At 51.4% G+C, this 11846-nt stretch overlaps 4 protein-coding genes across 4 annotated transcripts; 1 reads left to right on the top strand and 3 right to left on the bottom strand.

The window, feature by feature from the left end:
* Positions 1 to 144: 144 nt before the first annotated feature.
* M430DRAFT_17911 (hypothetical protein) lies at positions 145 to 1170 on the bottom strand (the record flags this gene model as incomplete). The annotated part of the gene is made up of 1 exon (XM_024863765.1): positions 145 to 1170. One exon carries the CDS (start codon positions 1168 to 1170, stop codon positions 145 to 147), a length of 1026 nt encoding a protein of 341 aa, XP_024722513.1.
* Positions 1171 to 4251: 3081 nt separating this feature from the next.
* On the bottom strand, positions 4252 to 5969 carry M430DRAFT_34250 (hypothetical protein). Its single transcript, XM_024866513.1, has one exon. The coding sequence runs from the start codon at positions 5808 to 5810 to the stop codon at positions 4431 to 4433; it is 1380 nt and encodes a 459-aa protein (XP_024722512.1). The 5' UTR covers positions 5811 to 5969; the 3' UTR covers positions 4252 to 4430.
* A 1618-nt stretch (positions 5970 to 7587) lies between these two features.
* M430DRAFT_17909 (glycosyltransferase family 8 protein) lies at positions 7588 to 9959 on the bottom strand (the record flags this gene model as incomplete). Its single annotated transcript, XM_024863764.1, has 7 exons — positions 7588 to 7905; positions 7956 to 8613; positions 8666 to 9003; positions 9051 to 9632; positions 9683 to 9789; positions 9845 to 9872; positions 9927 to 9959. The coding sequence occupies 7 exons, from the start codon at positions 9957 to 9959 to the stop codon at positions 7588 to 7590; spliced, it is 2064 nt and encodes a 687-aa protein (XP_024722511.1).
* A 545-nt stretch (positions 9960 to 10504) lies between these two features.
* On the top strand, positions 10505 to 11786 carry M430DRAFT_224456 (hypothetical protein). The gene is made up of 3 exons (XM_024864697.1): positions 10505 to 10835; positions 10931 to 11120; positions 11175 to 11786. The coding sequence occupies exons 1-3, from the start codon at positions 10662 to 10664 to the stop codon at positions 11570 to 11572; spliced, it is 762 nt and encodes a 253-aa protein (XP_024722510.1). The 5' UTR covers positions 10505 to 10661; the 3' UTR covers positions 11573 to 11786.
* Positions 11787 to 11846: the final 60 nt, after the last annotated feature.

The following is an 11846-nucleotide window of genomic DNA, read 5'->3' as shown; positions in this document are numbered from 1 at the left end:
GCCGCTAAACTCGTCCAGTGCTTTTCTTCAAACAAGGTATTCTACACGCAGTGATGGAGGGAGCCGTGGAGATGATCGTTGGTGCCCGTACTAGCACTCCGAGTGTGGTGGCTTGTAATTTGTAAGAGTGCCGGGCGCTGGTTGTCACATCGTCGCTGCGTACTCCTGATACCTATCCCAGCCAAACCCCCCATAGCCAACACTCACGCCGCATTGCGATTGCGCTAGCATGCTGGGTAGGGGGAGTGACGGGATAGGCGCGCTGACCTGCGGTGCACTGTAGAATAACCCAGCTGTCGAGAATGGTTGGCTATAGGATGGTGTCGGCGAAGGTAGTTGGATCTCGTTCAATCCCATGCTCGCCCACAAGGAATTCGAGTCGGTCGAGGACGTCGTGCTTGGACTTGACGGGATGACTCTCCATGAATCTACTGGAGCTGGGACTGATGTCGGAATAGTTGGCTGCGACCACCAGTTCGCTCCGGCAGGTGAACTGGGTAGCAAAGGCGGTGGTCGAACAATATCAACGACCCGTGGCGGCGGCGGCAACAGTGGGAGGAACAAGCCCATGATGTTGTTCTTGACCTCTTCACTCTTCCCACACAACAACTCTCCTGCACCATCTTCTTCCAAGCCTTCCAGAGCGGAGACGTGCGTTCGGTAGACAAACTTGTTGATCGCCTGGATGAATTCTTCATGCAACTTCTTGACCTGTAGCTCCTTCTCCGACCAGCTATACGTGTTGGCAGCGATGTCTACACAGTGGATCTCCTTGTGGTACTCAATGAGGGATTCTATAGAATCGGGCGTGAGCTTGAACGCGACCTCATTCCGTAAGACCATGTCCACGTGAACGATATATGCCTCGACATGGATGAGCTGATAGTTGAAGAGAGCCTCGATCAGGGGATTCGAATCCTTCCGCAACTCCGCTTCGGGGGCCTTTGGTAACATGAGGGAGGTGAGAGTCCAGATGGCAGTCGGCGACGACAACGTTTCTGTTAAACATCTCTGGTGTTGGGGGACGCTATTGAGAGGGCGCTTCACACGGTTCGTACGCTTCAGCGTTGCCGTCAACCAGGGCTCTACCTTTGAACTCAAGACCACGTTGACCGACGAAGCTCTGGGCGCAAAAGCAGCCGCCGACGCTGGCAACAGCTGTGGAGGCATCGGAAGAAACAAGTCGAGGAGAGAGGCGGGAATGGAGCGAAGGGACGGGGCGAGAGAGACGGGGCGACGAGGGCCGAGCCGGACTTGCACGAGACAAGAGCGACAAGCTCGGAGGGGGAAACACAAATGAGAAGGTAAAGAATAAAAAGGGAAGAGAGGTAGTTCTTCGGCGGTCCCAAGACAAGGGAATTAGTTTGCGCGCCTCAGACACGAGAGAAAAGCGACGGACGAATAGTCGTGGAGAAGAGAGAAAAGGAAGAAGAGAGGAGAGCGAGGGGGAAGGGTGAGGGGTGTTATACTGCGGGTACAGCGTTCGTAGTGAGAGACGGCGCGATGCGATGCGATGGCTGGGCTGTGCTCTCGACCTGCATAACGGCGACGACCAGAAGTAAAAAAAAAAAAAAACAGGGTCGGCCAGGCCCTGGATCGAGTAGAGCTGAAAGCTGCAGATGCAGACGCAGACGCAAAGCCAGAGACATCAATCATGTCATATCATTCTTCAGACTTCTGGGCAGCGGAGCGCCCGTGGCGGCAGCGGTAGTTAGTTGGTCGCCGTGGTCAGTGGCAGATAGATACTCGCCGCTTGGATCCGGTACCTTACCTACCTTACCTTACGTTGCCTCCTGTTCCATTTCCTATTTACTGTACTGACTTTTACCTACCTTATGATAGATATTGTTTATCTCCACGGTATCCTGGTGACCCGTGTTGTACTGCTCTATGCGTTCGTTCAGCAACCAACACCCAGGCGGCCATACCAGCGCCACCACATCGGATTATGGAACTCGTAGGAGATCGTGGCCCCGGGGAAGATCAAGGCTGCCTGCAAAGAACAGCCGGTGGCTAGGCCGAGACACGAGAGGGTCGAGGCCGGGCAGGTGGATGGAGCGACAGATACTGCTTCCCTGAATCCCTACAATCCCTACAGTAAGGTCTCGCGATGACTTGCATGCGCCCAGAAGCAGCTCAGTGCAGCGTACCCGCTTCTCGAAAGAAGTGAAACACATCCACATTACGAAGTACTTATTCCCTGGCCTCGATGATCGTATCCTGCTCCGGTACTGTCGTCCGTCGACCTCGACGAGTCCCGCGGCGGCGAAGATTGGAGGACCCCCAAGTCGCGTCAATCAGTCGCTCGACTCCTCATATCCGCGCAGGCCCAGAACAGAGTCTCTGGCATGAATGGCTTTCCCTCCTTTCCTGCTTTTGATGTTTTGATCCGGGGTAGGGCCAACCGGGACACGGGACGCTCCTCGATGCCGCTGTCTGGTGAAGGCTTTGGCCGTGAGTAGTAACGAGTTGAAGCTTCAGAGGTCCAACGGCCCTGGCCGGTGCTGTGCTAGAGAGAAGTCGAGGTTGAACGCTGGCCTGTCGATGGCATATTCTCTGCTGACTATAATCCGACAAGGATGGTGATGAGGCCCTTCTGGACGGTCATTCGTCGAAACATCGACGTTGGTTTGGACTGGGGTGGACTGCTTCCGAGACTTTTCTTCATCCTTGGGCCCTGATTTGCTGACGTGCCCACCGGATCATAGGGAGCATCAACCGCGCAGGTTACGGAGTATACATCACAATTCCTGCGTCACAAGAAGAACAGTAAGTTTTATTATGACAAAAATACGAATAAAAACCCAGCATAGCACAGCATCTACCAGAAACCGCGGGACTTAGCACAGGTGGTTCAGAGGCAAAGTTGGCGGACGACGACGAGAATAGCACATGGCTGTGTCCGTCAAGTTCGGGGGAGCCGATGAGTGCCTGACAGCTCAGGTATTCCAAGGACAGAAGAGGAAACTCTCCGTATACAACGTAATGGTATATACCTTACTTAACGTCGTTCTCTTAGATCCTTTAGGTGTCTATCAATTTAGCCCCAATCCGCCCGTTGGAAGCTAAAAAAGCGGTTCTGGTCTTATCTGCTGCACTGTGGGTTCGGGCGCATATCGCGGAGAGTCTCCTGGACTGTACGGAGCACAGGAGAAAATGACATGATACGATATGAACTGGGCAAGTGCCCAAGGCCGGTACAGTAGTACTGTTGCAAGACCTCCCTCCATACATCGTATAACCCACAGGAATCAGTCAGGAGACAGGTGCACCGTCCTCCCCCAAACCCTGCTTGTGTTCTTGGATTCTTGGAAGCGCTGTTTAGCCCGTTGAACGCCCGGAGAGACGCACGCTGCAAGGCAAGGCTCTCCTCTCCGCCCTCTCCGCTCTCTTCGCCCCTATCGGCGGCAGGTGACTCGATTCTCGAGAGCATTGCGCGTCTGAATGGCGCATGTTCTCTCTGGTCCCGCATGGGCGTCGGCTTCTGGCGAGAAAGCTACGGCGTTTACATAACATAACATACCCCCCCTCGTCTCCCCTCCCCTCCCCTCCTCCTCCAGGGACCTCCCCTCCGGGGAGCTGGTGAAGCCGCATCCGACCATATAACTTACTCCGTATGAGATGCGCGCATTGTGCATGACGCCCGTAAACGAACTCCGCGCCTGCTGTACGTGAATCTGGCCTCTCGTCGGAGAAGGACAGGTCGGCCTCGTGACGACTTGATGTGCGTCGTCGTCGACGAGCGCTGCGCTGCGCTGCGCTTAGAGCAGGGCGGTGCAGCGGCCCAACGGTCGTGCTTTGTTTTCCTGTCTGTGCTGTGTACGCCTTTTGCCTTCGGGCCTTGGTGTGTTCCCCCCCTTTCATGCGGATGTTTTGGAAAAGAGAATAATTGATATGCGGTGCACAACAGCTCGTTTATGTCTCTGAAATGGTGAGGCCGTTCATGCCATGCCGGCAGACCTTCGGTAAGACTGGGTGCGATAGGGATAATACGAAGGAGGGGTGTGGTTGCTGGGATGCTCTGGAGATTCCTGGAACTTCTGCCGGTGCCCCCAGCAATGAATCACGACCCAGTCTCTCCGATCCCTGCCTATATCCCAGATTCCCATGGCTCTGGGATACAGTCAGCCCTAATAATCAATATACCTTGGGATGCCTTCCTTCCGTTATATATCACGTGAATCGAAGGTTACCTATAAGGTATCCAGAGAAGCTCGGTTCATATACACATCACACACAACAAAACAATGGCTGGCACTAAGAGAGATATATATATATATATACCTTGGAAGGTACTGTGGCATATCCATTAAATTCCCAAACTTGTATTCAAATACCTAAAACGCCAACGCCTAATATGAAAAATACCAAGGTAGGCAGGCCTACAGTCAAGAAAATTATATCGCCCACTTCATACGGTCTCGAATAACTCAGAGATCCTTCTTGTAAGCATGCTCTGGCTTATGGGTCGTCTCGTAGTCAACATGCACGTATGCTCTCTCGATATCCGGCAAGCTTTCCAACTTGCTCTGTAATTCCTCCGCTACATCATGCGTATCCCTCAGCGAGGAGAGAGCATTCATCACCACATCAACCTCAGCAATCAACCTCGGTCCGGAATGGTAAACCCTGACTGTGTCGATTCCCTCGATATCCGGAGAGTGAGTGAGGCAGACATAAGTGATAAGCTGTTGTGTCTCGACAGAGGCAGTAACGCCGACGAGGAGGAGAAATTCGCCGAATGCGGTGCGGAGCCAGATGATGGATATCAGACAAGAGATAATGATGGCGCCCATAGGATCAATCCACCATTGGAGTTTGGAACCACCAACAGAGGTAAGAATACCAAAGCCGTTGATCAACAAGTCATTTCTGTGATCTTGCCAGAGAATATTGATCTGGGAGTACTTGTCCTTTAGCGCCCAGCAATAGATGAACAGGCAGAACTTGGTTGCAAAAGCCACAGCTACAGCAATGACCGATGGTAGATGGAAGTCTTTTGTTCCATTGCCGCTCCCTTCGACAAGTTCTCTGATCGAGAAGGCGATAAGGATGAACGATACGGCTGTCATCAGGAAGCAGAAGACGATATTACCGACAGTTTCCAGGCGTGCTTTGCCCGATGGGAAACGGTTCGGGTCGACGCGCTTCACAGCCCGGTTAGTAACTATAAGGGTAACATTTGACATTGGGTCGAAAATCGCGTCCGCCATCGTGGTGAACAGAGAGAGAGAGCCTGAAGAAACGGCACCATAAACTTGGAGCGCGGCGAGTACAAGATTGGCGGCGAATGAAGCGTACACGGCGATCTGGAATTTGAGATGGTCATCTCCCGCTTCTTGCCTTGCCTCTGCACGATGGTCCTCAACAGGCTTGAGCAACCGCTCTATGTTCTCATTTTGAGTCTCGTAGAACTTCTGAAGCCTCCTAGCCTTGTACGCGTCCGTGCTGAACTTGACCGGGCCGCAGCCGTCTCGTCTTCGAGAGGTGTTGGCTGTGATAAGCTCAAGCTCACTCTTGTTTTTGTAAGCCGACGAGAGCTGGTATGGATCATTCTCGCGTGTGTATCTTGGCGGCCTCTGTTCCTCAAGATCTGCCATTGCACTTGTAGGGTGTCGTGGTACTGGGTCGTGGTCTTCGGAGCTCGCGGCAATGGCTTCGAATGCGGTGCTGGCACCGAGCTTTGCGGACGCATTGGATTGTATCGGTGTGAGATTTCCAGCTCTCAGATGCTCCGACCGATTGGGGTGCAGATGGAATGGGTGAGGGTGCATGGTAATAGTGCTGCTGAGGTCGGGAGAGTGAGACATAGTGAATCTGTTGTTGCAGAGACACAAAGATTGATTGAAAGATTGTCAAACAAATGAATGAATTGAAAATTCTCGAAGAATGAGAAAAGATAGCCTTATGAGATCCTCCAGATACTTTCTGCAAACGCGGTGACGCGAAATCTGCCTGGAGGAAGAAACTTACGGATTGCCGGCGACACTGGAACGAGCACTCCAAATTGGAGCTCGCTGGCGCCTCGCGAGGGTAAGTGTGCCGTCGATAAGACGGTTGGCCTTGGCATTGGAAGGATCTGCCCTCATCATGACGCGCCACCTTGGGTTTTCGCCCGGATACTTTCCTGTCATCTTTGGAAGCTGTTATTGTAAAGCTTTTGAAGTGAAAGATGGTAGAGAAAGTGAGTAAAGGAGGATGGAAGAGGTCCCAAGTCGTGGACCCGGGTAGAACTCGTTGATACTCCGGTCTTTCCCGATATACTTGCGTTAGGGGCACAAGCGAGACGGGTAGTAAGGAGGATTGGTCTTCTAAAGGAGAAGCTCAGTTGATAGCCGACTTTGCTATCCTCTTTGACACCGAATTCGAGAGAGATTCAAGGATGGTATTGAATTTTATCGTTACTATGGTAGCGACAGTTGACGGCGACAACGACAACGACAACGACAGCGACAGTGACGGCGGTAGTGATACCCTAAATACTTACACACTTATTAGTTGTATCAAAACAGCGGTGTGTAGGGTACTTTTGGGGAGTTGTTCTCATTGGAGTGATAAGTTGAATCCCCTAAAACTGAGGGAGTTATGATTGGGGCCATGTAGCAGTACGTTAAACTTTTGGTCCATTGAGGACGAGGTCTGGTCGAAGGTTTATGCGCAAATGCATGCGAGCATGGTGATGTGCTTAGACGATGACATGGAAGACGAGGATTAATCTAAAGATTAATGGAATTGCCGTCACTGTCATTGTTGCTATCACTGTCGCTATTACTGGCGCTACCTACCTACCTTAGGTATAACCTACCTCCTATCACGATTACGATCGTTGCCGTGAATATGGAAGTATTTTCTTTATCGAGGCTTTCTAGAAGGATCCATTAGTAAAACGGTAATCGACCCTATTCAAGATTTGGAGTGACTGCCCGGCGTGATATAGCACGTCGTTGCGATGTCCTCGGAGTAACTAACTAAGAAGAGGTTCTCCGGCTTGACTGCCTCAAGTTGTCTTCTCTACAAGTGTCTGGCCTTTCAAGATTAGAGGCGTTGAAGATTGTGAGGAGATTAATGACCAAATAACTTGGAGGATATAAGAATTCAAGATGACAAGGACTTTTGGACTTGGAGCAGTTCCCTCCCACAGCACAAACACTCTAAATCTCTTCACCAGGCTCGGACAATGGCAAAGTATGCCCTCTAAGCATCTCATGAAAGAAGTGCCAGGCCATGAGGTCTGATGAACTCATTGATGGTCCTCTCTAGATAGTTTTACGCCTTAGCTTAAAAAAGAGTAATTGCGAAGCACACTTAGTGAAGAAGCTTTGGTTCATAGGGGTATCTGACTAGTATTATTGCGAGGAATATTCATGCCTATGTCCCAGCGAACTAAAACACAATTTCCGCCAAATGCTAGCAGCTCAAAAATGCAGCGAGATAAGACAGCGAAATGCAAGGCTAAGATAAAGCAAGTATGCTGATACCAATGAAGATGATGCTCACTAAGAAAGTAAACCCAGAGAGACGCTCGACCACTAACACCGGAAACAAGAATGTGTTGTACAGGATTCGCGTAGCAGGAGATATTAAGTGTTAAGTGTCCAGGACATCTTTCTCCTCCTCAGACGGCGGCAGTGGGGCTTCTTGCGTTGGGAAAGTCTCATCCTTCTCCCAGGCGGCTGAGGCTCCCTTATAACTAGGCTCCTCTATGTGTTCTGCTGAGGCTGATTTAGTACCGCTTCCACTAATTGTCGCCTGTTGAGCTACGTAAGTGGGAGAGATGACTCCCTCGGACCCGAAAGGTAAGGATCTCAAGGGAATCTGCCGCGCTGCTCCAGTATCCTTCCCCAGTTTGCTCGTGAGTACGTCTGATTGGTGTCGGGCGAGCTGTTCTAATCGAGCTGTTGGATCCTATTGACAGTTAGAAGATTAGTCTACGGTTAAGGTTCAAGGGCACTCACCCAATCCTCTTGAGAAGGAACTCCCTCTGCAGCCGGCAGTTCTCCCTCCTCGTCTCTCTCCTCTCCCCAAAACCTAGGTCTCCGGATTGGAGCTGGAGTAACTGGCAGACTAGGTCGTTCAAACTCTGTTGGGAAATCTGTGAGTTTCAAGCCATGTATTCTCGCACCCGGACTGGACGCCTGTTCTATACCTGCGCCATGACCCTGCAATACTTGTATATTGGCCTTGCGATTCTTTTGTAAGTTTCCAATATACCGCCCAATTTCAGGGATCTCATCCCAGGCGTTCCCACGCGAAAAGTTATGCCAGGGTTCGGCTGAAGCGGGTTCCATAGTAGGGGTGGTGGTATCCGGCGACGTAGTATCCTCCTCGTCTATAGGGGCTGAGACAGTGCCGCTATCGTCATGGCGCTCATCCTCCTCCTCCTCGAAGAGGTCTTCGGGAAATACTCTGGTAGGTTTTGGAGCATCTTTCTCCCAAGGAAAAATTGGCGTGGGCTTCTGATAAGAGGGCGTCTTTGGAACTTCATAGTACATGTCTTTCGGCGGATCTGGATATCTCTCCGGAGCTTTGAAAGGCGCTGGATCAGAAGACATGCTGTACTGCGTCGAAGGAAAATTTTGGGCTTCTGGTCTAGAACCTGGTGGTGGTGGAGTTCTGCTGGCTGATTAGTTATTTGAAGGTTTAAATATTCATTGCATCAACTGACTTGCTGGCATCCCAAGAAGAGTAAATAGGTTCTGGCTCTTTTTCCTTCTCCGCATTCGCTTCTACTGGACTGACGTAGACCTCTTCCGCTTCTTTCACTCTCTCAGTTGTGTCGTGGAAAGGCGCTTCTACTGGACCGGGGTAGACTTCTTCCGCTTCTTTCACTATCTCGGTTGTCTCGTGGAAAGGCGCTTCTGTTGTTGGATGGAATAGCCCACTCTGGGTCTCTTCAGACTGGAAAGGGGGGCTAGTCGAGGGGACTGGAGTTACTGGTTGGAACTCTCCCTTCACATAATACTGCACCAATGGCTCAGTAGATTGATAAGTAGGATCTGCAGACTGTTGGGGGTTAGTAACAATCCAGACTTAGTGTAAGGGGTACGTACGGGTCTGTAATGTCGATCATAGATTTCCCACCATCTTCCTACCATTTCATCATAGGGAGTTGAGCCTTTGTTTGCCTCTCTTCCTTGGGTCCACGGTTTGCCCGGGCCGATGAAATGGGCCACACTAATGGTTGATTGGAAATATCGATACGCTGGGAGGTATTGGTAATGAGCCGATGGCGTGACATTGTAGGTGAAGCTAAGGCGATTGTAGGTGTTTTTGAAGTGCATGTTCAGAAGGCCCTGGTCAGCCCCATCAAAGGATATTCCTCGCTCTGCCATGGCAAGCAACGAGTAATATTCGCCCATATTTGGATCCAGGACCATCAGTCCAGTATTGAAAATGTCAGGCCATCCGATATCTGGGGCTGCCGAGAACGCCTGAGGTAGGTCGAAAAGCTCGTCTGGGGCACGTATAGCAACCGTGTCTGCATCCATATAAACAATCCTCCGAAATTGTATCTGCTTCCATAGCGTGATCTTGGTGAACGTGGAATGTAAATCGGGGCGACCCATCAGATCAAGGTTAGCAGCATTGTTGTTCACGACTCGCTCGACAGGAATAATGAAGTCGAAGAGTTTCTAGGGTGTGTTAGAGCGTGCAGTGCCTTTAAAAGCTTCTGGGGTCCTACTCTGAGCTCAGCGATGGCGTCCGACGAAACACTGTCCGTGGTGACAAGTACTGCCAGCTTCTTGGAAGTACCCGCATCACGCAAAGAATGCGCCAATACCAATGCACCTGCAACGAAGCTTCAATCAGCACTGTTCCCCCACAAGTGAAGTAGAATACGCACCTGGAAGATAGAAGTCATTCAACAGCAGCTACAAAACAAAGTTAGGACATTGAAGTCTCAGTGTGAGACACGAGGAGCTCACCGTCGCGTAAACATCTGGCCTTTGAGAAGCCATTGCTTCCGTGGAAGGAAACAACAGGTTCCCCGACGAAGCTGCTCCGATTCCCTCGAACTGGTACAACCCTTCGAGTTGGGAGAACGAAGAGCTGTGGGAATGAGGAGCAGACGCGGTTAAGGACGATTCCGGTTACATGCGATGTCCATGGATATTGGCGGGGAACCTTCAGTGCGTGCAGGGATCTCGCGGAGGGGCGACAAGCGGTGAATCAGGGAAATGCACGCTTATTCCGTGAATAGAAAGCTTCGAGACAAGGGGAAAGTTTATCTGGCCCTTTGTTGAAAAGAAGCAGCAGCCAGTCTGCGGTTCTCCGGGGCTGGTGATGATGGGAACTCTGCCAAGTTCCGGACGGACTTCGAGGTACAAGAGCAGGATCGCCGCATAATCCTTAGTCCCACCCGTGGATCGATCGTCCCCGCCGCTAGAGGAGCGCCCCTTTAACCTTTCCAACGTTCTTATCCGCAACTACTTACCCCACACCCAAAGTACAAAGTGCATTGTGCTTAAATAATAATCCGCAAATCCTTGCCGAAAAGCCTTGACACTGCCGTCGTGTGATGAGCTGCGGGACGACTGGGTGGACAAGGAGGAGAGCAGCAAACAGGCAGAGCAGACGCCGTCCTCAGATCACCCCGACCGCCAACACCCCTACCGGACAGTGGACAGTGGACACCAGCATCCCCATTGCAGCTCCAAAGAATGGAGGAACGCAATGGCGCTCCACGTGATCGCATCCTTCAAACAGGCGGCAGAGATCCAGACGCCCTTGTTGGCCAAGCAGGAGAGATGGCACTGCATGCGGTTGTCCCGCCCACCATTGGGACCAAGGGTTTCTTCCTGATGATGGAACTGCCCTCTGAGCTTCGTCTGGAGGTACGCGCAGCCCCTTTCTATTTATCCAGTGACTACGGTCCTGGAGCCAGACCGCCCTGATTTTAAGAGAGGAACAAACATCTAACCTCCATTAGATATACCGTTATCTCCTTGTTTGCCCTGAGCCCATCATTATTGATTCCCTCAGGAGAGGGCCTTCTTCTACACCAACCTTATATGATAATCCCCCCCACCCTTCAGTAGCTATCCTACATACCTGCAAAACCATAAATGCAGAAGGAACTCCCATCCTCTACTCGCAGAACCAATTCATCATCTGCCTATGTATGTCCTATAACCCTCTCCTCCCTCAAACCATACCTCTTAACACGTCTCTAGCAATGGAGCCCGGCCCCTCTCTCTCCCTAGCCAATTCCTCCATCATACGCTCCCTCCGCTGGTCCACCCTCTCCTACCTAACCTCCATCTCATTCGTCAGCAACACCAACAGCAACAGCAGTTCAGTATCAGACCAGGACCCCACGCCCCGCATCGTGGGGCCCCGCTCCCGGCCATCCTTCACCTGCACCGGCGCCGATATCCTCGCTCGTTTCGCGAGCTCCGACTTCAGGTATTCTCCAGCAGGACCGGATCAGTACATGGCACTGAGCATTTCCAACTGGGTGTCCATGCAGGTCATGAGAGCGGAGTTGAGTGCCTTCCAGAGAGATTTGGAGGCGATGATGAGGCCGAGCGATGCGCTACTTGGCCTATTTCCCGATGACCCGGTGTCTTGATGGTTTGAGGGGTGCGTGCAAGTTTATGAGCTGCGAGGAGGTTGCTGGCCTAATTTTGTGTCAGTGATTGAGAACGAGGGACGCACGGGAGCAGAGGGCTTGTAGGTTTTTCCAATTGAGATGCTCAGCAGGAGGAGATCATGACTAGGCATGAGGATATATGTACGAAATGGAGTTTTGCCATACGTCGGTCACGGTGTTAGCTAAATAGACGTGCATGCTGAATTACGGTTTGGTGTTTAATGATGATGCACTTCTGCTTACAATATCACGC

This window comes from Amorphotheca resinae (assembly GCF_003019875.1).
Source record: "Amorphotheca resinae ATCC 22711 unplaced genomic scaffold M430scaffold_4, whole genome shotgun sequence".
Lineage (NCBI taxonomy): Eukaryota > Fungi > Ascomycota > Leotiomycetes > Helotiales > Amorphothecaceae > Amorphotheca > Amorphotheca resinae.
The sequence above is the reverse complement of the archived record's forward strand: the minus strand, read 5'-3'. Positions and strand labels throughout refer to the sequence as shown.